Below are 26,167 nucleotides of genomic sequence, written 5' to 3'. Positions count from 1 at the left end.
AAATTGAGACATTTAGTTTTCGGGTTATGGGTTTGGCAAAAAACATGCATGCTATTGCCAGGACAAACAATATCGTGGTAACATTTCTGTGTGTGTTTTACTTTATTTGTATCCTGAAAAATGTTTTTAGCCTTCGCCAAGACCTTTTGTTTTTACTAGAATTATACAATGTACACAGAGGATTGCGCACAATGACGAGCAGAGGCGCCATATGGCTTTCCTCTCTTGTCATGGTGCGCGCACATCGCACACCACTCGCCAGCCCTCAATGCTCCTCCCCCTCCCCCACCACAGAGCGCGTCCGTCTTTTTGTTGCTTGGCTCTGAGACTAACTGGTGGACAGCTTGCTTTCAGTTTTCTCTCCCAGAAGGCACTCTTTTGCCAAATGTAAGCAAAGAAAGAAAACATGGCTTCCTGCAGACATGCGTTCAGGGCAGTGCCGCGATTCTTCATCTCATGTGACCTCATTGGTGGAAGGCTCCATGACATGTACAGCAACCGCAGCGTGTGCATCAAAGCTAGGGTGACCCGGCGCAGTGAAAGTCTCGAATGAGCCATGTGACGTGCTGTGTGATACTCCCCTGTTTCTCCATTTATGACCACGACTGTGCACTCAGACCTGGGGGAACCTGTTTATATATGTATTAAACAGTAAATACAGGTCAGTCAGTGGCACTTGTGATAGGATGGACATGGATTGGCACTGTGTAACTGGGCGCCCGAAATTTCATGCTTAATGAAATTTCACCTAGGCTCCGGTGACCATGAAGACGGTGGCTGCTAAGTGAGTGCTTGCCTCCGTCCAGTTCCCACATACAAACACCGAAATATCACCACGTCGGGTAATATATATTGCTCCTTTGTGGACGGGATCAGCAGAGAGGCCAGGACCTGACGGAGCATGGAACCATAACTCACCCTCCGCCCCTTCTCTCCCCACTCACCCCTGCCCCTGAATTTGATTTTTTGCGGGGACGCGGCACTCGCTTTGTGACTTTTTTTCTTGAAGTGCTTTTTTCTGCAATGCTGCGAACTGTTCTGTTTGGGATGTAACTCTGAAATTAGCAGAACCAGATCGAAAACTGGTCTGAGCATTCGAGGTATGACAGCAAAGCTGCGTAACCAAATATACTTTTAAAAGTCATGGACTCTTAATAAAAAGAACTGAAACAAAAATAATAAATCTTCATTTCGAAATGGGCTCAAAAAAGTCTTTATTGAGCCATTTAGTTTTCGGGTTATGGGTTTGGCAAAAACATGCATGCTATTGCCAGGACAAACAATATCGTGGTAACATTTCTGTGTGTGCTTTACTTTATTTGTATCCTGAAAGATGTTTTTAGCCTTCGCCAAGACCTTTTGTTTTTACTAGAATTATACAATGTACTTAGAGGATTTCAGCAAGTCTCTTCATCCGTTGATCTGTTGTGTGTCCTTTACATTTTCCTTCTCCTGTTACTGCATACAGCAAGGAACTCTTGGTCAGCCCACTTCAGTCATTGGATATTTTCACTGTGAGTGATGGCGTTCCTCTCTTTCACAATAAGCACGTCCACACACCATGTAGGTCCCTCCATTGCCAAGGCCTTCCATGGCAATGTGTGCTTTTTGAGACCAAGAACAATTGTGGGTTTAGATGATGTTTATTTATTTTTATATATTGTAGAGGCCCTGGCAGATACCCCTCGAATACATTTTTACAAAAGTCCAGCAAAACAAATCAAGCCTGATCTAAGCCCAAAGGGTGGAACTTGAATGCCAGACCTATTTGCTTTGCAAGTTTTATTTTTTTTATGAAGTACTCTTTGAAATGGCTATTGTTAATACAATCCAGTCAACACGCTGCAAGAGCCCAAGGAAGATTAGATTCCATCTTCATTTTTACCAGATTGCCTGCGAGGTTATTTAAATAAAGCGAGAAGTATGGTGTGGGTACTCATTAAGTGAGAGGAGCCATCCAAGCTTTAGCTATAATCATTTTTAGGTTTCAACTGAACACTTGCCATGCACGGAGGCGACACATTTTGGCAGAGTTGTCATTACATTAAACCTCTGATATTAGATTCTCAGTTTACACCACGGCTCGTAGTTTGTGTTCCAGCAAAGCTCTGATATTTCGACCTTTCTGATCATACTGTACTTACCAGAACTCTGTTTCCGGTCGCTGAATATTCAGTCTCTGCTTATGCAGATGCTCTGTTATGCCAGCGTAATATTCACTCTAGAGCTCTGCATATGCCAGCACTTTCATCCGACAAGCGTTCTAATTATAACTGAGTTAAGGCTCTACAAGTCTTACAATTGTACCATTGCACTCTCTCACTTTCCGAGGAAGCATTTTATGATTTGTTTTTCTAGTTTTGCTTCTTTTAGGCATGCACTCGGTTTCATAAAATGTTACTGTAAATAAACACAGATTACACTTGTGGTATAGTGCCTGTGTTGCCAACTGATGACCCTTTAAATACTGACTTTTTTCACATAATCACGCTGTTAATTCTTGGACAAATCACTTCATCTCACTGCCTGCCAGTACTCAGGTTTGCCATAATGATGAGCATATAAAAAGCACTAGATTAATGTCTGGACATTTGTATTTTTCTAATAGATGACCTCTGCAAAGTCTTTTGAGAGTCAAATTAGTATAGGCGCTATTCGCAAAGTATTTACAAGTGTAAGTTTAGCTCACATGTGCAAATCTTGGTTTGGCTTTCATAAAATGATTTACTCTCACAGAGATTTTCATATGACCAAATATACGCCCAGGGCCTAAAAGTGGACAGAAGTGGTACTTTAAAGGCTAGAATGCCCTGTGAGTTTGTGAACTCTCCTAACTTAAGAGCGGATTGCATGGCGAGCACGCGCACAATAACGTGCATCGTGCTGCCATGCAATCCGTTTGGCATCCTACTTCAAAGGGTCCGCTCCCCGCCTGGAATGCACACCCCCACCCCCGCCAAGCACGCGTGCCACGCTCCGCCGGGCTTGTCTTGTTTGGAGCAAGCAGAGATGTCTTTCATAAAATCCTGCAGCAGCACCTGAATGTCCCCCTTAGTCGACGGTGCCCAGAGATCTAACAGTGTGGGAAAGTCACCTGTGCTGACTCGGGCACCTATGTTTTCAAGGTCTTTCTAGAGCTTTATTCTTAGCAGAGGCATATTTCTCGCCTCATCAACTGTGCAGCACCCATCAGGATCTTACGCAGCTGTTCGTGACACCAAGACTCAATCAACCAATGTTTGGCGCTCATGCATCGTAACACTGCATTTAAAATAAAACCTATGCTGGGAATATACGTTTATAAATCAGAATTCGGAGGGAACTTCACTCTGCCTTATGTTAATATAATCCCACTGAACTTCTTTGTTGCTCACATCCCGCTCTCGATTTTCCCAGAGTCAAGCTTCTTGCTGCTGCTGCTGACCCACCTCTGGCTTGCCATAGGTCGGGCCGAGTCGAGCTTCTTTCTTCTGCTGCTGACCCACCTCTGGCTTGCCATAGGTCGGGCCGAGTCGAGCTTCTTTCTTCTGCTGCTGACCCACCTCTGGCTTGCCGTAGGTCGGGCCATATCTTGTGCCGCCATCCTGTAGTGTCCTCGAGGACACTGTGCTGGCAGAGGGGCTTTAGCTTCGGCCGTCTTTCTCCTTTCCTCACTGAACTTCGCCTGTTGTCACACTTGTTTTTCATACTTGGCTTCAGTTCCTCTTTAGGTCAGACAGACCTCTGTCCTGTAATTGAGTACTCCAGGTGAAGCCTCACTAACATTGTATACAGCTGGACCACGAGTTCCTTCTTGCTGCTGGTTATACCTGCACCCATGCACTCCTCATGCTCCCTTCAATGTGCACACCATGAATTATTTGACCTCTAAATTCACAAGATAAAATTCAGTGGCAACTACCGTAAATAAACAAGCATTTGCAATGCAAAAAGTCTCGCATTAACGCGAGTTTGAGCTATTGACATTGCAAATAATGCCGTTTATTTTTGTTTTAAAAAAAAAAAAAAAATAACAGGCATTGTTATTTACAATGCCAATAGCTGAAACTCTCGTAACTGCGAGACCTATTGCATTGCAAATGCTGGTTTCATTTTGGTTTGTTGCACCTCTGGTTTGAGACCAGAAATTCTGAACCATGCAGGTCTCCCAAGTAGAATGCTGGTGTTGATTCTTCTGGCTGCATATCCGTGGCATCTAATGCACACCTGATTGAGGAATTAGAAATAAATGTTACTTTCGGTACGATTTCCTTCCCCCTCTTTTTGTATTCTTCTGGGAGATATTTTAATAATTCCTTGATTTCATCCCAGTGAGCTCTATCGTATCTGGACAACAAACCTTGTGTATTAGCTATATGCCAATGGTTGGCGGATTGTGCAGTTACTTTTTTTCCTGATGCATCTATGAGCATGGAGCTTTATCTGGAGGTGGTGCCTCCCCTGACATTTGCGAATTTGCCCTCTTAAGGGCATTAGAGACCACTAAGGAATCCAAAGGCAACTGACCACAAATAAAAACTGGGTCAGAGGGGTAGGGGGTGGTGTTATATTTTTTGCCTACCCTAGTTTTAATATACGTGTTCTAACTGGGTTTCTAAAAATATCATTAGTATACCTCAACATACCTTTAAGCATAGTCAACATTTGTGTGTTACAATTGTAAAAGATCCCATTGAATTAAATAAAGAAGAGTTACAGGCTTTTAAACAATTGAGCGATAGCTTGTGTGAAGCACCAGCACTCGGCATGCCAGACTATGAGAAAGAATTTGAACTTTATTGCAGCAAAAGGAATGGATGTGCACTTTGTGTTAATACAGAAACATGGAAAATTGCGGAGATCGATTGCATATTTTTCAGCTATATTAGATCCTGTAGCTGTAGCATTTCCTGGTTGTCTGGAAGCTGTAGCAGCCACCTGTAAGAGTTTGGAACAGAGTGAAGGAATTGTGATGGGATATCCTGTGAGAGTGTTTGTACCTCCTGATGTGGCGATCCTTTTAACAAGGAGCCACACTCAGTTCATGACACATAGTCGACTTACTAAATATGAGAAAGTCATCCTATGTGCAACAAATGTGAGCCTTGTAAGGTGTCTGAATGTTAACCCTTCAACATTGTTACCTGATGCTGAGAATGTGGAAGTCAGAGATGATGTGGATCATGACTGTTTGGAAGTGCTTGATTTTTGTACCAAATCACGTCCTGATATAAGATATATCTTTGACAGAGAGTGACTATGTGATGTTGTGATGTTTGTGGATGGATCATGCTTGAGGCAGTTCTGAGTGCAGCATATGCAGTATGTACGGTAGCAGCTGTACTGGAAGCATCTTGTCTGAAAGGAGTAAAATCAGCCCAGGTTGCTGAGCTTTTTGCATTAACGAGAGCATGCAAGATGGGAAAGAATGTGAGAGTGACTGATCACCGATAGTCAGTACGGCTTCGGTGTAGTGCATGACTTTGGGCAAATCTGGTCACAAAGAGGGTTTATGACATCGAGTGGAACTCCAATAAGGAATGCTGAAGTGGTTGGAAAATTGCTTGAGGCGATACAGCTGCCTAAACAGTTAGCTGTGGTGAAATGTGTTGTGCACTCTAAGTCCAATGACTGTCTCAGCTGGCAACCAATTTGCCAACGATATGGCTCAGTATTGTGCTCGCAATCAGAATTCCGTGAATCGAGGGAAAGAAAAGGAAATTAATTAATGTCCCTTGTTGTTTACTAACACCGTGAATACATGGGAAGAAGTGAGACAGTTGCAGGAAGAAGAAGGAGATGAGAAAGTGAGACAGTGGGTAAAAGCAGGATGTGCACCAAGGGAAACAGATCATGTGTGGGTTTATCGGGATGGAAGACCAGTCATGCCTGATAGCATGGTCTCTACCATGGCACGGATGTATCATGGACAAGCACATGTGGGGAGAGATGCTATGATCAGACTTTTCAAACAGACATGGTATAATGCCAAATTCAGACTTTTAGCTGAAAGCCTTTGTCAAAGATGCCTTATATGTCAGCAGTTCAATCCTGGAAGAAAGACAGTGGTAAGTCTGGGAACAATAGGACAAGGAGTGCCTTTCACCAGAATGCAGATTGACTTCATTGAAATGCCCCCCTGCAACAGGTTGAGGTATGTTCTAGTGATGGTTTGTTTATTTTCTCGATGGGTGGTAGCACACCCAACTAGAAGTAGTGATGGAATCACAGTAGCAAAGCTACTATTGAGAGACTTCATTCCTAGATTCAGTTTTCCAGTCACTATTGAGTCAAATAGAGGAAAACATTTTCACAATGAAATCATGAAATTAATTTGTGAAGCATTGAATGTACAACAAAAACTACATTGTGCCTATCGCCCAGAGGCTTCTGGTGTGGTGGAACAAGTAAATGGCACCATTAAAAACAGACTGGGAAAAATGTGTTTAGCTACAGGTTTGAAACTGCCTGATGTCTTGCCTCTAGTACTCATGACTATTAGATCTATTCCAGATAGGACTACAGGCTTGAGCCCCCATGAAATCGTGATGTCGAGAGCAATGAGACATGTTTTCATACCAGTCAACAAGCTATTGCCTATATCTGATGACTTGGTGTTGGATTATTGCAAGGGGTTGACTGATTCCATTCACTCTGTGTTTCATCAGGTTGGATTGGATGCCACCACTCTTGAAAAGAAGCCAGCTCATGATCAGAGCCCAGGTGATTGGGTGAGAATAAAAGTGCATAGAAGAAGGAATTGTTTGGTCCCACGGTGGGGTAAACCACGCCAGGTGATTTTGACTACGACGACAGCTATAAAATGGGCAGGAGTGAAGAATTGGATTCATGCTAGTCATACCCTGCGAATTCCAAATCCAGTGGATAATAAAGAAGAATACTTTGAAGAATATGATACAAGCTCTGAATCAGATACCGAAGAAACAACAACCAGACAAACTCCTGAAAAGGGGGGTGGGGGGGCTGGGGGGGGGAAGGAGTCAGAACCAAATTTGGCTATTGCACCAGAAAATCTTCCATGAATTTCTGACACCAGCTCAGAATCAGACACTGAGCCAGCATTAGCACATACAAGGGAAAATAAAAACCGTGAAGAGCCGATCAAAGAAATTCTTGATAAAGAAGTTCCGGATGAACGGTTAAGAGAAAATTCCACCTGAAATAACAGAAATAGATGGTAAGGTATCAGAGAGAAAGGGAAAGATTGTTGCGGAAGACCCCCGAGGAGATGTAGGGATACCATACATCCAGGTAGAAGAAGGGACAGCTAGTCAGCAGGAAGATTGTGTGGAAGAACCATGAGGAGGGACAGAAGTAGGTAAGGAAAAAGAAGGTGGTGGAAGGAGAGACTACTGAAAGTAAAAATCAAGTCGGAACTGAATCGGACGACATTGACTAAGTACCACCAGAAGGTAGAGTCCTGAGAAAAAGAGCATGGAGAACTGAAAGACATGAAAAGGGAAGTAAGCAAAAAAGGCCAGCAAAGGATGAAATTTGGCCAAACAAGATAAAGAGATTGAGATACAGATTGACAAGAGTAAATTCATTCAGGGCTGAACAAGTGAATGAGGTATCCAGCCAAGTGAAGACAAAATACATTGAACCAACACCATCAGAAGGAAGCCAAAGGACTAGAAAGCCAAACCAGAAGTATAAGTCACCGGAATGGTCATATGTGGCACTTCCTGAAGTACGAGAAGAGGCAGACAGTCAAAGTGATCTGAAGGTGACTGTACCAGGAGTGGTTGAGGAAGACGAAGAATCGGAAATCCTGAGAGTTATCTTGTCCGACATCGGGAAATTCTGAATCAAGATTGTGAAAAGAAAGTGAAAGACGATCAAATGCCAAATTGAAGAAACTATGTTCTAAAAGGAAGAAGATTGAAATTTATCAGAAAAGACATAACTGATAGAACCAAGTAGGTGCTTAGAGTAGTAGAAGAGGCTAAGTCAAAAGACACTGATAATTTTTCCAAAATGGCAAACACAGAGAGTAGAAAATCTAAATGTGTGTTCCTTAGAAGGTGGTTCAAAATGTGTTGTTGTACAGGATCACTAATGCTTCTGTGGGGTGTGTTAGCTTTAATGGTCTCATATAAGGTTACACTAGAAACAATAGAAGGTCATGGTGAAAATAAAACTAGTATAGAAAAGACTCAGAAGATTTATCTGACTAAAATAGATCAGAATTACTTACATAAAGATAGGTCCATCGCTGATTTTTCTAATAAAGTTTTTTCAAAATTATTGTATGAATATGTGAAAACAATGGATGTGAGATTGTTACGTCTGCATGCAGTTAACTGCATCAGTGTCTGAGGGAGTGACAGATCATCACCTCCCAGTGACATATGGAACAACATGTAGTGTTTTAGCAAGTCTGTTTTACAAAATAGGGAAACTAGAATATTATTTTTCAGATGTAGGTAACATTTTCACAAATATCTGTAGTCAATAAATTGAATAAAGTAAAACCTGCTAAAGTATTAGGTGAATTCTTCTTAGAAACTAAAGAATTGACATTAGAGTCAATATTTAGAAATAAACTAACTTGTAGTCTGAAAAGAGAAGAGAAGACTTTCTTAGATATGGTAGAAGAGAGGAGATTGAAAATGCAAAAGAAGGTACCTGAGGGAAAAGAAGAAAAGAATTTGGGATGTGGAAAAGGAAAAACATTTGAAGTGAGAAGCTAGTCAAACAATGGCTCTGGATTGGCCTCAGAAAGGAAAGTTGTGTATTAGAAGAAATCAAACTGTATATGATAACTATTTTGTAGGTACCAGTGATTGCCATGATACTTATAATATCATGGGTGGATGGGGATTTAAAGGTGGAAATGATTCGGTATTTCCTGGATTATATTTTATCTGCGGAAACAAAGCATATTATCGCTTACCTGACCATTTGTATGGCACATGTTATCTAGGCCTGGTTTTCCCGAAGATATTTCATGTGGAAAGAGGGAAAGATGGTGCACATGAGATAGGTAGACAACTAACATGTAGAAGAGGAGAATCTTGGTCAGAAATTGTAGGAGACATTTTTGGAGCACTGATACCAGCAGTTGGAATATCTCTGAATGCACACAAGATTAGAAAATTATCAACAGTAGTAGTGGATCGCTTGTCAAGCACTGCTGGAGGATTTTTGTTGGTAAATACCGAAATGGTTGCCATGCGTGCTATGGTAATGCAAAATCGACTTGCCCTTGATATAATTCTGGCAAAAGAGGGAGGAGTCTGTGGAATGCTGAAAGTTGAACATTGTTGTACTTACATTCCTGACGAAAGTCAAGATCTAAAGACATACATAAAGAATATAACTGATTTGCATGAGGAGATTGCTCCACTGGAGGTTGGAGGTATTTGGTAGAAGATTGGGAAAAGGTTTGCTACTATTAGAGACTTTCTACTAAAATTAGGTTGTACCTTTATAGGTAAGATCTTATTTCCATTAACATGCGTGATATTTTTAGTATTATTCTAAGATTAGGATGCTTATGCAACAAGAAAAGAAATCTATGAAAACACAAAAAGAGAAACTGTACGAAACAAAGAAAAAGAAAGGAAAGAAAGAAAGGGAGTTTGAAGAGGTAGAATTCGAAGAGTGGAAAGAGAAAATGTATATAAAAACAAGAGAAGAAGAGACAGGTGAAACAGTAATGTGATCTAACAACAAATGAAGAGAAGTGAATTCATTTCTTTTACAAAATTTACAAACTTTTAGGTAGTGTGGTGATGTTAAAAATCACCAAAGGGGGGATTGGTGGAGCAGGTAGAGCAAAATTTTGTATACCCCCTCTATTTTGCATGAAAATACTAATTAAATAACTTACTTATTATAATTTACTAACCGTGTGCTGTGTTAAATTAACTCAACCATTTGCATACACCAATTACACGTGGGAAACTGCTATTTGCATGGTGAAATAACTAATAACTAAAAACTGTACGCATATTAATAGTAGTACATGTGGAAATAGAAACCGCATGATTTATGTTGCTTTTGTGACGTTTGCATTCTCGTGGAGGACCGTAAAGGTAAATATAATTGCTTTAAATGTCGCTATATGCTAGGAAAATACTAATACATAAAGGGATTAGTGAGGGTTTAACATTAGACTCTTCATTTCATTGTATTAATTATTATTTTGTGTTTGTTTCGCTTAAGACGGCATTTGGGCCTACCTAGAAAATGGCGCCCGATATGGAGTTCAGATGTGGCCACCGTCGCGTGAGCGCGATACCTACTGCGCAGACTCGGATGGCTCCGTGAACTTCCTGACAAACCCTGTGCACCATGTCCTCGGTCAAGGATAGAATCTTGGTGGACTGCCAACAGTACGGACAGTAAAAACTGGTTTAAATGAACAATTGGATCATACAAGTAAAAACCAAAACTTTGTAACATAAGGACTATGTCATCTCCGGAAGTGAACCAGCAAAATCCATGTGAAACCTGACTGACTAAAATCGGACGTTTTCGATCAGCCAATCACAGACTTTCTCCGCCTAAAAATGTTTCATGTTATCCCGAATTTTATTATAAAAGTGTAGTAGAATAGGGAGGGGCCTGGCATTCGGCGGTTACTATGACTGCACACCCTTTTTGACCCCACAGGCGGTAACTGATGCTTGCACGACTTTTGCTCCTTTGGCGATCTTTGGGACTGTAACGTGCTGAGCAAAGAACTTTCGGACTTTGAGCTTTGGCCTGCTTTATTTGGACAATTTAACGGCTAATTCGATTATGCACAGCCAAGAGAAATAGAGAAAATCCAGATAGCCAGAAATAATAAATATAATGTCCTGCGATTTGAAATTGATTGATCTAGAAATTCTAAACTTTTGATGAAACAAATGCTAATATTAAATTGCAACTAAAATTTAGATAAACAATTATTGATTAACAGATTTACGAGTTTGTGGTTATTCAATGAAGAAGGTAAAGGATTCTGAATCTTATATGTGTTTTAGCTGGTTCTAAATCACCATCAACCAATCCAACTAATTGGTCCGTCGACCAAGCGGGTGGAGTGGCTTGATGTTTGGGATTAGGAATCTATAGGTGACGATAGTTAATGTATATTTCTGTAAAATAACTTTTCTTCCCTTCAGGTTATAAGGTATTTCCCCACATGTCCAGCGCTAGAATTATTCATCCCTCCTGTGTGCAGACTCGTGAATGGAGACGTATGAGAGTTGGTGTTATGGGCCCCACCAATGAATGCATGTGTGAATGAGCTAGTGTGATAACGGGTCTGTGATGCAGGGAGGTCATCTATATATATTCCTTGAGTCCCAATCATGCGCTGGATCACACTCCTAGAAGGAACTCATGTTCCAACTCATCAAATGAACTTTCCAAGCTATCCTCTGTTCTACACGACTGCTGCTTTTTACCCAACACTGGGAACAGGTAACACAATGTAGTCAGCATTGCCTATGCACTGAAGGCATCACTTGTTTTTACATCTGTAAGATCCTAGGTCTGCTGCCTAAAGCACACAGCACCGTATTGTAGCAGGCACAATGGAAAAATGTTACGAAACCGCATTCCCACCATTTATACTTGTGTGTATTACCACAAATGCATGTTCATGTGATCCTAAAACAAGAACAAGGCTGACACGACCCCTGCCACCACTTTCTGCTTTCAAAGTCTCACAAAAAAACAAAAGACCTACTGGATTCACCATCTCTGGTTCCTCTCGCCATTACTGTATCCAAACTCTATACTGTCCTTTTGATCTCTGCATCTCTCTCCATCCAACTCTTCCTGTCTATCATTTAAGCATCGTTCTCCACTCCTGAACCCTTCTCTTCCTACTCTGTCCTTTATGATCCAGATGCCCCTCTGCACCCTTTTCCTGCTCTCTGTCCCTTATGATTCCGGTGCCTCTCTGAACCCTTCTCTTCTAGCTCTCTCTGTCCCTTATGATCCCTGTGCCTTTTCTGCACCTCTCTCTTCCTGCTCTGTCCCTTATGATTCCAATGCATCTCTCCACCCTGATCTTACTCTCTTACCCCAGTGTACTCTCTTACCCCAGTGTATCTCTCTCTGTCCTCAATCTCAGGGTCTTTCCTCCCTGCTCTTTGTGATTTTAGTTCCTCTCTCAGTCTTGCTTTTCGGACTAGTGAGCTCCATGGCTTTTGTACATTTCTCTAAGCATTTGTCTCCAGGGTATCTAGCTCCTTGATCAGTTGTTCTTCCTCGTCAATTTTCAAGTACTACCTCATTTCTATTCATCATGTTGCCATTTTCTTATGTACAAGTAATCAAAACAACCCTTTAAAATAAGTATGTTGGTTTTTCTAATGTTGATGTGGTATGAAAAATATTAAAAGAAACTAATATAAAAATGTATGGTTTCTTATGAACATTCCAGAAGGACAGCCAAATGCTTATCTTGGTGAAGATATTTACTTTGTAATGTAAATACAACCTCCTCACCCAACAAATGCTTCAATTGTCAGCGAGCAAAAAGGTTTAATTCAGTAAAGGGCACTCAGATAACAAATAGGACTGCAAAATAATTACAAACGTGTTTGCCATTTGTAGAGTACAAACAGAGCAAAATAATTAGCTTCAAGGTGCAAGAAGTCCCAATTCAAACATAAACCGAGCCCTGAATGCAAATATATGCTTAACAGAGTGATAAAAACCCAGGTGTGAAAGCGCCAAGGACACAGGAGTCAGAAGCAACTAAAAGAAAGACAATATTAATGCACACAGAACAAGTGCCCGGATCACAAGGGGAAATATAGCCTAACTGGCGAGACCAACAGAGAGGGAAGAACATTGGGCCCCAATGGCAACACGCTCCATAACTTGGTTTCCAGTTCAGCCTTTCATAAGCCCAGGTACAGTCTGCCTGGGTTCCATAGAGATGACCAATGTGAACCACAGCCTTACCTGCTGACTAAATTACATCCAGCCTTAGAGGAGGGCAGGGGCTGGTCTCTGGTGGCTTTGCAGACGAGAAAAATAAACGTATGTTTTTTATGCCAGTTACGTGTCAACCAGCCCATTTTTCTGAAATGTAGTCCCATTTCTGCAGCCCAAAGGTAACAAGTCTGGTATGATTTTGGACTGCTCACAGCCCCTTAATCTAATTTTGGGCATAATTTAAATACAGTTCTGATTCAAACTGTAGTTTAGAAAAGACCACAGGGTACAACCAGGTTTTTATCATGATCCAGGGTATCTTTGACAATGCGTGCACATGAATGTGTACAGTGTACACTACTGTGTATGTAAGAATCAAATGAGATGGCTACGGTAAATGGTCAGGTTGCAAACATGGCAGCAGGGAGTAAGTTTGTTGATTTGTCTTGTAAGCATCTGTTCTTTGCATATAGAGTTGTAGATTCACATGCTTTGCATACTTCTGCCATCTAGTATTGGGTCCTGATGTTTGCAAGTTGTTTTTTCTTCGAAGAAGTCTTTCCTAGTCACGAGGTAAGGTGACTCCTCCTTTCCGTGATAGTGCACATGAGCATCCACTCCATTGTTAGATTGTTTTCCCGCAAGAGGGCGAGAATGGAGTAAGTAAGTGTAGTCTACAGATATCCATGCATATGAATGTATAATTAAGAACTGCAACAACTATAGGTGCCCGGAGAGGCGGGTGGGTGCATGTGAATCTACAGCTCTACATGCCAAGAACAGATGCTTACTGGGTAAGTAACAATCCGTACGAGGCATATGTGCTGTAGATAAACATGCTTTGCATAGACTACAAAGAAGTATACTCCTAAAGCGGTGGCTAACCTATAGATGTTTGTTGTTTGAAACTGTGTTTTAAGTACTGCTTGGCCTACATTATCTTTTTGGCGTGCCATCACATCTACACAATAGTGTTTGGTAAATGTGTGTGGTGCAGACCATGTAGCTGCCTTACATATGTCAGCTAGAGGAATGTTACCCAAACAAGCCATAGTAGCCCTCATTTTGCAAGTGGAATGCGCTCTAGGGGGCATGGATAAAGGTATTTTAGCTTTTGCATAGCATGTTTCAATGCATTTAACAGTCCATCTTGAAATGCCAGATTTAGATATGGAATTGACTTTGTGAGGTAGAGCAAATGCAACAAACAGTTGGTTTGTGAAAATCTTTGATCCTGTCTATATAATACAATAATGCTCTTTTAACAAAGTGTGTGAAGAGCTCGCTCTGCTACTGAATCAGGTTGAGGAAAAAACACAGGTAACTCAACTGATTGGTTAATATGAAAAGCAGTAACTACTTTGGGATTTTTGCGAAGAACTATTCTGCCTTTATGGAGATGAAAGAAGAGTTCCTCTAAGGTTAATGTCTGTAGCACACCAACTCTCCTCAATGAAGTGATTGCAATGAGGAAAGCAACCTACCATGAAAGAAACTGTAAAGGTCAATTATGCAATGGTTCAAACGGTAGACCCATAAGCCTTGTAAAGACAATCTTAACATTCCACACTGGTGCAAGGGGAATTCTTGGTGGTATTACCCTTTTCAAGCCTTCCATAAAGGCTTTGATTACTAGAACTTTGAAAAGGGATAAATGCTGTTTGTTTTGCAAATACACGCTACCGCTAAAAGGTGCAAACTAATAGATATGTAAGCTAGTCCAGTTTGCTGTAAGTGCAACAGGTAACAGTGTTTTGTACAGAAGCATCCAGAGGATTGATTTTATTGTTATTACAATAGACAACTAATCTTTTCCACTTTGCTGCATAACATGCTCTGCTAGTAGGTTTTCTTGCTTCTTTCAGAATAGTCATACAATCTGGTGGTAAACTTAAATAACCAAACTCTGACTTCAGGAGCCAAATCACTAGGATTAGTTCTTTAGGATTTGGATGCCTTATTTCTCCATGGTTCTGAGTGAGGAGTCTGGAGGTGAGATGCAGCTTTTGATGATGAACTACTGACAGCTCTAACAGGGTGGTGTACCATGGCTGATTGGCTCATGTGGGAGGTACTAGAATCAGTGTGAGGAATATTTGCCTGGGCCTCTGAACCAGAAATGGAATGAGCGGGAGAGGGGGAAAAGCATAGGCAAATATTCCTGACCAGTTCATCCCTAGGGCATTCCCTTTGGAGAGTGGGTGTGGGAACCTGGAGGCGAAGTTTGGGCATTTTGCGTTGTCGACGTGGCAAACCGGTCTATCTGTGGGAAACCCCATTGTTGGAAGTATAGAAGGAGAACTTGGGGATGAAGTTCCCACTCGTGAATTTGCTGCCTTTTTCTGCTGAGGAGGTCAGCAATTTGATTGCTTACTCCTGGAAGGTGTTCTGCCAGAAGATAAATTTTTTTATGGATTGCCCAATTCTAAATGACTTGGGAGAGGTGTGACAGAGAGTGCGGCCCCCCCCCCCTATTTTTGTACATAGTACAGAGCTGTCATGTTGTCCATGCGGACGAAGATAACTTTGCCTATGAGGGGAGTGTGAAAAGCTTTGAGTGCTAGAAACACTGCTAGAAGTTCTGGGTAGTTGATGTGGAGAGTTTTGTGTTTTTTGCTCCACAGACCTTGGATTATGTATTCTTGGAGATGGGCCCTCCAACCAGTGAGGATGTGCCTACTGTTAGCACAATTGGTGGAACAAGGTCAATGAAGGGCCGCCCTTTTGATACATTTTGTGGGTTTCACTACTGCAGAGAGCGATGGGTGCGGCTGTCTACCAACACTACATCGGTTAATTGACCCAGCGACTGATATCAACGACGTGCTAAGCACTCTTGTAGGGGACGCATGTGAAGTCTTGCATAGGGCACAATTGTGATGCAAGACGTCATCATTCACAGCAGTTGCATGAATACACTGGCTGGTAATGTTTGGTTGGGTTGAAACTGTAGTATCAGACTAAATGTTTGGAATTATGGCTAAATTGGGAGAAGCTAGAGCTTTGAGAGGGTCGATAGTGGCTCCTAGATAAGACTGCATCTGTGAAGAATGCAGGTGAGATTTCTGTGCATTGACAGTGAAGCCCAATTGATGAAGTAAATCTATTGATTGATTGATTATTGATTGATTGTGGTCGGAGTGTGTAGTAGAAAGTTTTGGTAAGTGCTGGCTTTGATGAGCCAGTCATCTAGGTAGGGGAAGACGTGAATATGTTATCTTCAGCGGTGAGCAGCGCTTACTGCCAGACATTTGGTAAATACTCTGGGAGCAGTGGTCACTCCGAACGGGAGTACTTTGAACTGGTAATGTTTGCCTGCCTTCACAAATCTGATCTATTTGCGGTGAGGTGGATGAATTGGAATGAGAAAATATGAGTCTTTTAAGTCTAGAGTAGACATAAAATCTCCCTTCTATAAAAGTGGAATTACCTGTTGAAGTGTTACCATGTGAAAGTGCTCTGACAGTATATGTTGGTTTAATTCTCCGAGACCCAGAAGAGGTCTTAAGGATCCATGTCATTTTGGGGGATCAGAAAATAAAAAGTTAACCCCTGGACCTTGCTACTGTACTGGAACTGGTTCTATGGCTCCTTTTTATAAGAGATTGCACTTCTTGCTCGAGCAACTGCAAGTGGTCTGGAGACAATTTGTGAGAGCGAGGCGAAATGTTTGGAGGATTGGTGGCAAGCTACAGGCAATAATCATGTTGGATAATACCGATCCCCCATTTCTCTGTTATAGATTGCCAAATGGGAAGAAACTGTTGAAGTCTTCCCTGCCAGGTGTGGTATGGTTGGAGGGAAGCATGGGGAAGTCACTGCTTATTAGGGGTAGGGGAGTTATGGGATGTGGTGCCTCTACCCCTGACTTTAGTGTTTCCTCTATAAAATCCTGTTGAGGAAGAGGACTGGTTATTACCTTTGTAAAACTAGGTATTCTGGTCCGAGGGTGTGGTTTTGGACCCTGCTCGGTAAAAGGAGCGACGAAAGTAGCCTCTGTTTGAAGGAGCCTTAGCCATTCAGTGTCCATTTTTATTTTCTCAAGCGCCAGATCGACCTCAGGACCAAAGAGATGTTTTTTGTCAAATGATGTATTTAAAATAAATTGTTGGACTTCAGGATTAAACCCGTAAATCCTTAACCAAGCATGTCTCATGAGTAAGATGCTAGTGTTGACCTTCCTAGCTGCGGTATCAGCAGCATCTGGAGCACATCTTATTGAAGAATTGGTTATTAGCTGTCCTTCATTTGCCAATTCTTGTGCTTTTGCTTTATGCTCCTCTGGGAGATATTGGAGCAATTGTTCCATTTCATCCCAGTGTGCCCTGCCATATCTAGCTAAAAGGCCTTGTGCGTTTGCAATATGACAGTGATTGGCAGCCTGAGCAGCTATGCGTTTGCCAGAAGTGTCTATTAGCTTGGATTCTTTGTCTGGAGGAGGAGCGTCCCCTGATGTTGGGGAATTAGCTCATTTGCAAGCACTGGACACTGCCAGTGAGTCTACCGGTAACTGGCCCTTAAATACCGGATCTGTTGAGGAGGATTTATATTTTTGGTCGACTCTAGGCGTCAAGATGCGTGCAGGCATAGGATCTTTAAAAATTTCAACAGTGGGTCTCATCATACCCTTAAGCATAGGGAGTGTTTGTGTCGACCTGTGTGTAGATCAATGTCTCAAACAAAAAATCCTCTTCTAGGGATCCCCTGTGTAGTACCACCCATGGTGTTCTGTAGCCCTGGCAATGAGTTCTTGATAAGATACACGGTCATCAGGCAGAGAAGGCTTGGCAGGGTAAAGGTCTGTATCATTGTCTAATGGAGGGTCAATTGTATAATCACTCCATGGATCTACTGGTAAATGCATGCCTCCTCAACAATATCATCCCAGTCATGGTGAGATTGTGGAGAATCTTAAGGTGTGATGTGCAAAGGATTTAAAGTTGGAGAAGAGGGTGGTTGAGGGGATGCTGGTGGTAGATAAAAGGGGCTGGTAGCAGTCTTCTTTTTTTAAAGGGATCTTGTAATGACTGTTTTCATCAGAAAGCTCGTATTTCTGAGACAGCTTGATATGAATATGACCAGTTTCTGGGTTAATATAAAGTCTCTTCTGTTTCGGATACATTTTCGGTGGAACACTGTCTAAATTTGTATCTGAAGGGACATCTTTTGGTTTCTGCGCTGGCGTTTCCGGTGCAGATATGGACTGGCCTTTGGGTGTGGAAGATTTCAGCTTTGATGGGGGTTTACTTTTCGACGTGGAAGATTTCGGCCCGAGCTGGATTTGGACTTGAAAACTGGAGGGCTTCTGTTCCGAAGAGGGCTTGTGTCGAATCGATCCAGAGCCAGAAGGCTTGACTGAGTGTTTCTGAGCCGTGCCCGAAGGCGGGGCGTCGGAAACCTAGTCTGGGTGCGGACTTTGGCCAAAAGGCAGAGGTGGTGCCGAAACTGTAGTTTTTTTGTGAGTGGGTTGATGGGGCAAGGGGTTTTCTGTAATCATGTCACCCTGTTCCTGCGGAAGTTCTTCGTTGTTGAGGTCTATCTCGAGCTCTGAATCTGACTCCGGCATGGAGAAGGCCTCTTCCTCATCTGCCGCAGATACCCCAATATCTTCTTGACCTGACTCTTCACCGTGTCTTCAATGCTTTGACGCTGTATCTCTTGAAATAGAGCTCGACAATGAAGGGTTTTCTTTGACCCAAACGATCTGCAAGCGTTGCAGTTTTCTTCTTTATCCTCCGGAGACAAACACACACGTTATACACCTGGTATGAGTCAGTGCACGGATACTTTGCGTGGCACTGAGGAGAGAATTTGAACGCTGTCTGTTCCATCGACAGAGAACTGGACCGACGCGGTTAGGCCCAAAGGCCATCCACGAAGCTTTCCAATTCAAAAGTAGATTCCGTTGCCTGAAACGATATGTAGAGAGTTGGGAAACGTGTACGAAACAATACTGTCTAGGGTAGAGAGGATTGTGCACCGGGGGAACCCGAAGAACGGTTTCGGAGCGCAGCAATACCTGCCCACACCCAATGGCGGAAAAAAACAATCTAACAATGGATTCTATGCCCATGCACACTATTACCGAAAGATGGAGTCACCATACCCCGTGACTAGAAAAGACTTCTTCGAAGAAAAACAATTTGCAAACTTCCAGACCCAACACTAGATGGCAGAAGTATGCAAAGCATGTGTATCTACAGCACACATGTCTCGAACAGTGTGCTACCTGTACATCACAGATAGTACATTGGGTACCTTTTACATCGCAGGTAGGTGTTTGATCAGAAATCGCTACTTCATAGTAACTCCTAATAAGCATTTCGAAAAAAATTATAAAATGGCACTCATGGGCACACAATCACCAAATCTGTTTAGTTGTGCAAACGCGTTTCGGCGTAACAGGGAAACTTATACATAGACATATATATATATTTTACACACACACACATATATATATATATATATATATATATATATATATATAAATAGACATATACATACACATATATTAATTTTAATGATATTAAACTATACTTATGATATAATTATAAATATTCATACATTTTACTACCAATAGCCTGGAAAACAAATCAAGTACAAAATAAAACTGAACTGGATAAAGTAAAAATGAAAAACTAAAGCCTAATTTTGAAACCATGTAAAAATAAATTAAAAGAAAGTTTCAATTCAAAAACATTTTTTAAAAATAGAATTATGTATACTAACATTTACTTAAGTTCAAATAAATATAGTATTAAAAGTTAATGCATAAAAACATTTTAAAAGTACACATGAACTTGGCTGTGAAATTGTGATGTAAAGGTACTCTCAATATAGTGGCTGTGATGCAACGACTTACAATGTACCTACCTACAACTCCTCAGTTTTTAACCATAGAGCATTCGGGAATGGAAGTAGTTGCAATAATTTACAATAGGTGTAACAAAGATTAATTCATCGAGGGCAAGAGAAAGGGGTCAGAACTTAATAGACAGGAAAGGAAAGCATGAAGTAAAATCAATAATACTTACAGGAGAGCCAAAGTTATGTCCAACTTCATGAGCGAACGTGATGTGGGAGACCTTCGGAGGGACGTGGGATCCGTAGTTCTGTACAGTGATGATCCCAGTGTTTAAAGATTTCTTTTTGCCATCAGAATAGAGTTTGCTCTTCTCACAAATCCCACCAGAGCTGCCTGAAATTTGAGCAGATGAGTATTCAAAGCTGCTCGAATTTAAAAAGGACCTACAGGAAATTTGCTGTTTAAGTTTATTTCATGAAGACAAGCTACTGGCTTACAAACAACTGCAGTCTCTAAGTTTAGGAAACAAAATCATAGCAAGCATTGGCAAAGAACCAGAGGTCTTTTTTTAGTGGAAATTTTTGGTAATATCTGGGCAATTTCATGTGTGTTGCGCCGACCTGTACTAAAAATCATCATGATAAAGTACCCTCTTGGCCTACAACTATATGGGAGCTGGCAGTCATTAAGAATGGACTTCTGTGATTCGAATTCATCTATAAATAGAATCTTTGACAGTGAATAAAATACTGGAATTATTAAAAGTTATGACAGTGGCAATGTTTGATAAATATTGTATTTCATTTGGGAAATACTTGTCTCCCCCAAAACAGATGTCTTTGGGTAATCTATGTCAGATGGTTTCCCGGTAATTTGTGTAGAGAAGCGCAAGGCCATTTAGACCAGTAGAAATTTAGGAGCAGATTTACAAGGAACTGACGCATCTGCATAGATGCGTCAGTTTCCTTGCGTCAGCGCCGAATGTCCTTGCGCCACTATGGATGCGCTGTATTTACAATACAGTGCTCCATTGTGCAAGGATTAACAGAGGCGTCAGAAATTCTGACGCATCTGTTGGTGCAAAAGTGATGCATTGCTGGAGTTGCTCATGAAAGGGAGTCAACTCCAGCAATGCGCCACAATAGATGGGTGAGTTCCATTCAAAAAGCCCTGCGTCATTCCTTACACCTGGTTTGAGCAGGCGTAGGGATTTTGACGCAGTTAAGGCGTAGAGTGACGCAGTGAAATCTTGTAGATTTCACTGCGTCAATTCTACACGGCTTTTTGCGTGGGAACACCCACCCTGCATTCATTATACCGGACGCAGGTTTAATGTGATGCAGGGCTTTACAACGTGACATCTTCCTAGACGCATCACGTTGTAATTGGGCCGCAACATTTACGCCGCAGCTGCGCCACAAAAGTGACGCAACGGCGGCACAAAAGTCACCCAAGGGGCTTGTAAATCTGCCCCTTAATTCTTTTTTATATATGTAATTATGTTACACCCTACTCTTATGGAAATGTTTATGCAAATATGCAACAGTTGTTACAAAATTGCCCTTCTCCTCTCCCCACCACTGCGAGTCCATCTGTAATACCTATTTATTTGTATCCTGACAATGGTTGGTGGGACTGGTGGATTGTATTGAGACGAAAAGTGAAGAGAGTAGTGTCCTAGGAAAAAAATCTCCATGGTTGTCCTCCATCCTTTCTTGACAAAGCATGAGAATGTTTTGCTATCCACTAGAAAAGCACTACATACTGCACAAAGCCTAAATGTGTAAAAATCAAATTTAAGGTCTAGTACTCCGTCTCCCAGTAAATTGTGAATTTCTGACTCCCACAAGAATAAGCCATAACAAAGAAAAAATGTGAACGTGTAGAACTTGCTAAATGTTAAGCCGCAAACTAGATGGCGAATCAAGCACATCATGTGAACCTACAAGAGAAGATGAGCTGCAAACACCTCAGAAACATAAACGTGATTTAACTAAACCAGTCTATTTTCCTCTACATTTCAGACAGATCAATCCCTCCTCCTAAAGTCAAGATTATGATTATACCACATTTATATCGTACATGTATGGAACTTCAATATAAATATCTACAAACGTAAGGCAACAAACTTCCAGTATGCAGCTACGTAGAGTAACAACACAAGTTATAGTTTCAAATGGCCCATGGATCCAGTTTTGTATCTCCAATAAAACATACAAATCACTGGGTTCCTCGTCAAACCACAAGATAAGGTATTGTGCATGGGTAGCTAGAAAAACGTATTAGATGGGGCACAGCAATTAACTCAAAACTGATCACAGGAACACACACAATATGTTGCGTTTCTACCCATATGAAGCAGATCATACAAACCTCTACCTTTGAAGAACCTCTTAGAATAAAAGAACAGGTTACTTACCTCCCGTAATATCTTATCTGGTAGAGACTATATCTAGCTGCAGATTCCTTACCTTCTGAATTTCCCTAGGTGTCAGACTGGATCCGGAGGATTTTTCATGAGCAGTACCCCTGCTGGAAGTGATGTTGCAGTACCTATATAGGCACCACACAGGTGCCCTGACGTCAGCTACTTTTCACAACTTTCCATGCCAGAAGCACGGAGCCATGAAGAACACAGACCACTGGTGTGTTAAAACTAGGGCCTTGAAAGGGGTAATCCCGGTCCCTAGAAATACGTTCGCAGAGTGGGGAGGATGGGTGGGTCAGTAAGGAATCTGCAGCTATAGTCTCTGTCAGATAAGGCATTAACGAAGGCAAGTAACTTATTGATCTGATAGAGACTTCTAGCTGAAGAATCGTTGCCTTTTGAATAGATACCCAAGCAATACCATCCACGGAGGGGAGAGTACGAACTAATTTAAAACAAGAAAATCCTGCAGGGCTGAACAGGCAAAGTGCCTATCCCGGCGGACCGGACCTTCCAGGCAGTACTGCTTAGTGAACGTGTGGAGGGAAGCCCACGTTGCTGCCTGGCAGATACGCATGACTGGAACTCCACGTGCTAACGCAGTGGTGGCCGTTTTAGCTCTGGTGGAATGAGCCCACAAACCTTCAGGTGGCTGCTTCTTGGCCAGTGCATAGTAGATTTTATTGCTGAGAACGACCCATCTGGAGATAGTCCGTTTCTGCACTGCCAGACCTTTCTTTGCACCAACAGACCCACGAAGAGTTGGTCGTTCACCCGGACCTCTCGTGTAAGGTCAAGGTAGAACGACGCGGTACAAAAGGGGGTGGTGATGGACGGAGCATCAGAACCAATCAAACACTCACACCCAGTCAACAGATCTGGGTTTGATCCATCACCGTTCTTTAGCCCACTCTGCCACCCCAGTTCAGACATGGCCATATGCAAATCAGTCTGACCCTGTGCCTCATGGGAACAGTCCAGCCCGAACTACCAAGCCATGCCTTCCCTGGACCGGAAACAAGCTTCCTAGGACCGGTTTCTGGCATTTCAGCCTTCTTCAGCCAGGCTTGCTTGAATCCAGTGGCAAAGTGAGCAAGGGACTCACGTCTGAGCATACCCTGCCAACTTATGGCGAACAAAGCTTGTTTCTGGTCCAGGGAAGGCATGGCTTGGCAGTTCGGGCTGGACTGTTCCCATGAGGCACAGGGTCAGACTGATTTGCATATGGCCATGTCTGAACTGGGGTGGCAGAGTGGGCTAAAGAACGGTGATGGATCAAACCCAGATCTGTTGACTGGGTGTGAGTGTTTGATTGGTTCTGATGCTCCGTCCATCACCACCCCCTTTTGTACCGCAAGGTAGAACGACAACGCTCTTTTTGGGTCCCGACGGTGAAGTTGCTCCTCTTGTTTAGAGGGATTTGGAGGAGCTTAAAAGGTAGTCAATGTGATAGACTGGCCTACATGAAAAGGCGTGACCACTTTTGGTAGAAAGGAGGCCCTTGTGCAAAGCACCACTTTGTCAGGATAGGCTGAGAGCTAAGGCGACTTAGATAAGGCCTGCAGATATCCTACTCTGTGGGCAGATGTTATTGCCACAAGGAAGGCTGTTTTCAAGGTGGGAAGCCGGAGGGGATAACTGTGTAGATGTTAAATCGAATTAAGGTCCTACTGAGGCATAATGATTGGTGAAGGAGGGAAGAGCGGTGTAAGCCCCTAGATGAACCTGTGTTCAATTGGGGATTTGAACAAAGAGGGTTGATCAGACAACTGCAAGAAGGCATAGATAGCCCTTAATAGTGCCCAGAGCAGAACCCTGCTGGGCAAGAGAAAGAATGAAAAGCAGAACTTCAGAAAGAGGGGCAGAAAGGGGATAAGTCATTTTTTCCAAACAACATGCCACAAATTATTTTCAACAGCAAGCGTACCACGGCTGGGTGGAGGGACGTCTAGCTGCCAAGATGACAATACAGACTTCTGGAAGAAGGTCAAATGCAGTCAACTGTTGCCGCTCAATCTCCACGCAAGTTGGCAGCGAGTGGGCAGGTTCGAGTGGAGAACCCCTTCCCTGCTGCTGCTACATAAGATCTTCCAGGAGGGGCAGCCTGATCGGAGGATCAATGGCAATGTTCAGTAGCTTGGGATACCAGACTCTCCATGCCCAGTCTGGAGCCACAAGGATGACTTTGGCCCGGTCGTTCTTAATTTTCTTCAGAACTATGGGTACGGGTGGAAAGGTGTAGATGAGGCATGAGCTCCAATTGAGACGAAAAGCATCTTCGAGCGAGGGCCGCCTTGGAAACTCCAGCATGCAAAACTGCTGACATTGCATGTTCTCAGCAGAGGCCAACAGATCTAACCGAGGCTCTCTCTACTTCTGGAAGAGAACTGGCACCATCTCTGGGTGGCAACACCATTCATGATCTGCTAGGCATCTTTGGCAGAGTTCATCCACCCGGTGTTTAGAGAACCCACCAGGTGTTAAATCATCAGGGATATACCACTCTGTTCCAGCAATGTCCAGAGATGGAGGGCCTCTTGGCAAAGGGTCCAGGACCCCACCCGCTCTGGTTGTTGCAGTACCACATGACGGTGGTGTTGTCCGTAAACACCTGTACAAGCCACCCCTTGATGGAGGACAGAAAGGCTTTCAATGACAGTAGAAATGCACGGAGGTCCAGCAGGTTGATGTTGAGTCTAGATTCCACCAGAGAGTCCTGTGATCTCCACCTTTACAAGATGGCTGCGCATCCCAGGAGTGACATCTATCACTACTGCAAGATCTGGTTGGAGAATGGAAAGGAATCTGACCCAATCACGGTTCGTTAGCCACCACTGCAAATAGTCTGCAATTCACTTCGAGATCTGGATCAGGTTGGAGAGATTCTCCTGATGCTGCGCCCAGTGGAACTTCAGGTCTCACCGGAGAGCCCGCATATGCCACCTGGCATGTGTCACAAGCAGGATGCAGGAGGCCATGAGCCCCAGCAGCCTCAAAGTCAGTCTCACCAAAACACAGGTTAGAGGCTGTAACATCAGTATCGTAGCCTGAATATCCTGGGCTCGCCGCTCAGGAGGAAAAACCCCAAACTGCATTGTGTCCAGAACAGCTCTGATGAAAGGGAGCGTCTGAGAGGGAATCAGGTATGACTTTGGCACGTTGATAGTGAACCCCAGTGAGTACAGAACATTCCCAGTAGTCTGGAAGTGGGAGTCGACAACCTTGGGTAAGCCCGCCTTCAGCAGCCAGTTGTCTATGTATTGTATTGTATAAAGATTTATATAGCGCGGAGAAACTGTAACCCTACGGGTATCCAGGCGCTCTGACCAGATAAGATGTTTTATCGCGCGAGGAAGGTAGATCAGGGACTTCATGCTACTGGGAAAAGGCAGGTCTTAAGGCCCCTTCTGAAATCTATCAATGACTGCGTCTGCCTAAGAGCGGATGGAAGTGCATTCCAGCTTTGAGCTCCGACCACCCTAAAAGCCCTCCCTCCCAGTCTAGCCCGTTTAAAGCTGGGCTGTACCAGCAGGTTGGCCCTGGATGACCGCAGCTGCCTTACGGGGGAGTACCGGGCAAATCTTTCCTGTAGTGGGATCGGGCCTGTTCCGTGAATTGCCTTATGCACCAAGCACAGAGATTTGAAAAGGACCCTCTCTCTAACAGGTAACCAATGTAGTTCCCTTAGTGCCTGGGTGGAGGATGAGTCGAAATTGCGACCGAGTGCCAGCTTGGCAGCAGCTGACTGAACTCTCTGTAGCCCCTGCAGAATGTAATGGGGGGCTCCGAGGTACAGAGAGTTACAGTAATCCAGTCTGCTGAGGATGACGCTTCTAACAACCATGTTGCGAGAGTCTATAGGCAACAATGGGAGAACACGGCGTAGGAGTCGTAGCAGGCCGAAGCAGGTGCTAGAGGTTTTCCTAGCCTGTGAGACCAACTGGAGGTTATTATCAAATAAAACCCCCAGGTTCCGTACCGTACTAGCTGGGGTCAGTGGAGCTGAGTCTGGAGTAAGCCTAAGTTCCACAGGAAGATTTTGGATC

The 26,167-nt window shown here is 42.9% G+C and overlaps 1 protein-coding gene across 1 annotated transcript in view; it reads right to left on the bottom strand.

The window, feature by feature from the left end:
- ADAM10 (ADAM metallopeptidase domain 10) overlaps positions 1 to 26,167 on the bottom strand; it is a 508,880-nt gene that overhangs the window by 82,013 nt on the left and 400,700 nt on the right. The window contains exon 9 of the mRNA XM_085643752.1: positions 19,923 to 20,086. Within this exon, the coding sequence (XP_085499878.1) occupies positions 19,923 to 20,086 (164 nt within the window). The remainder of the gene's footprint in view (positions 1 to 19,922; positions 20,087 to 26,167) is intronic.

Source organism: Triturus cristatus, chromosome 3_1 (genome assembly GCF_964204655.1).
Source record: "Triturus cristatus chromosome 3_1, aTriCri1.1, whole genome shotgun sequence".
NCBI lineage: Eukaryota > Metazoa > Chordata > Amphibia > Caudata > Salamandridae > Triturus > Triturus cristatus.
This window is presented reverse-complemented; position numbering and strand designations above follow the sequence as displayed.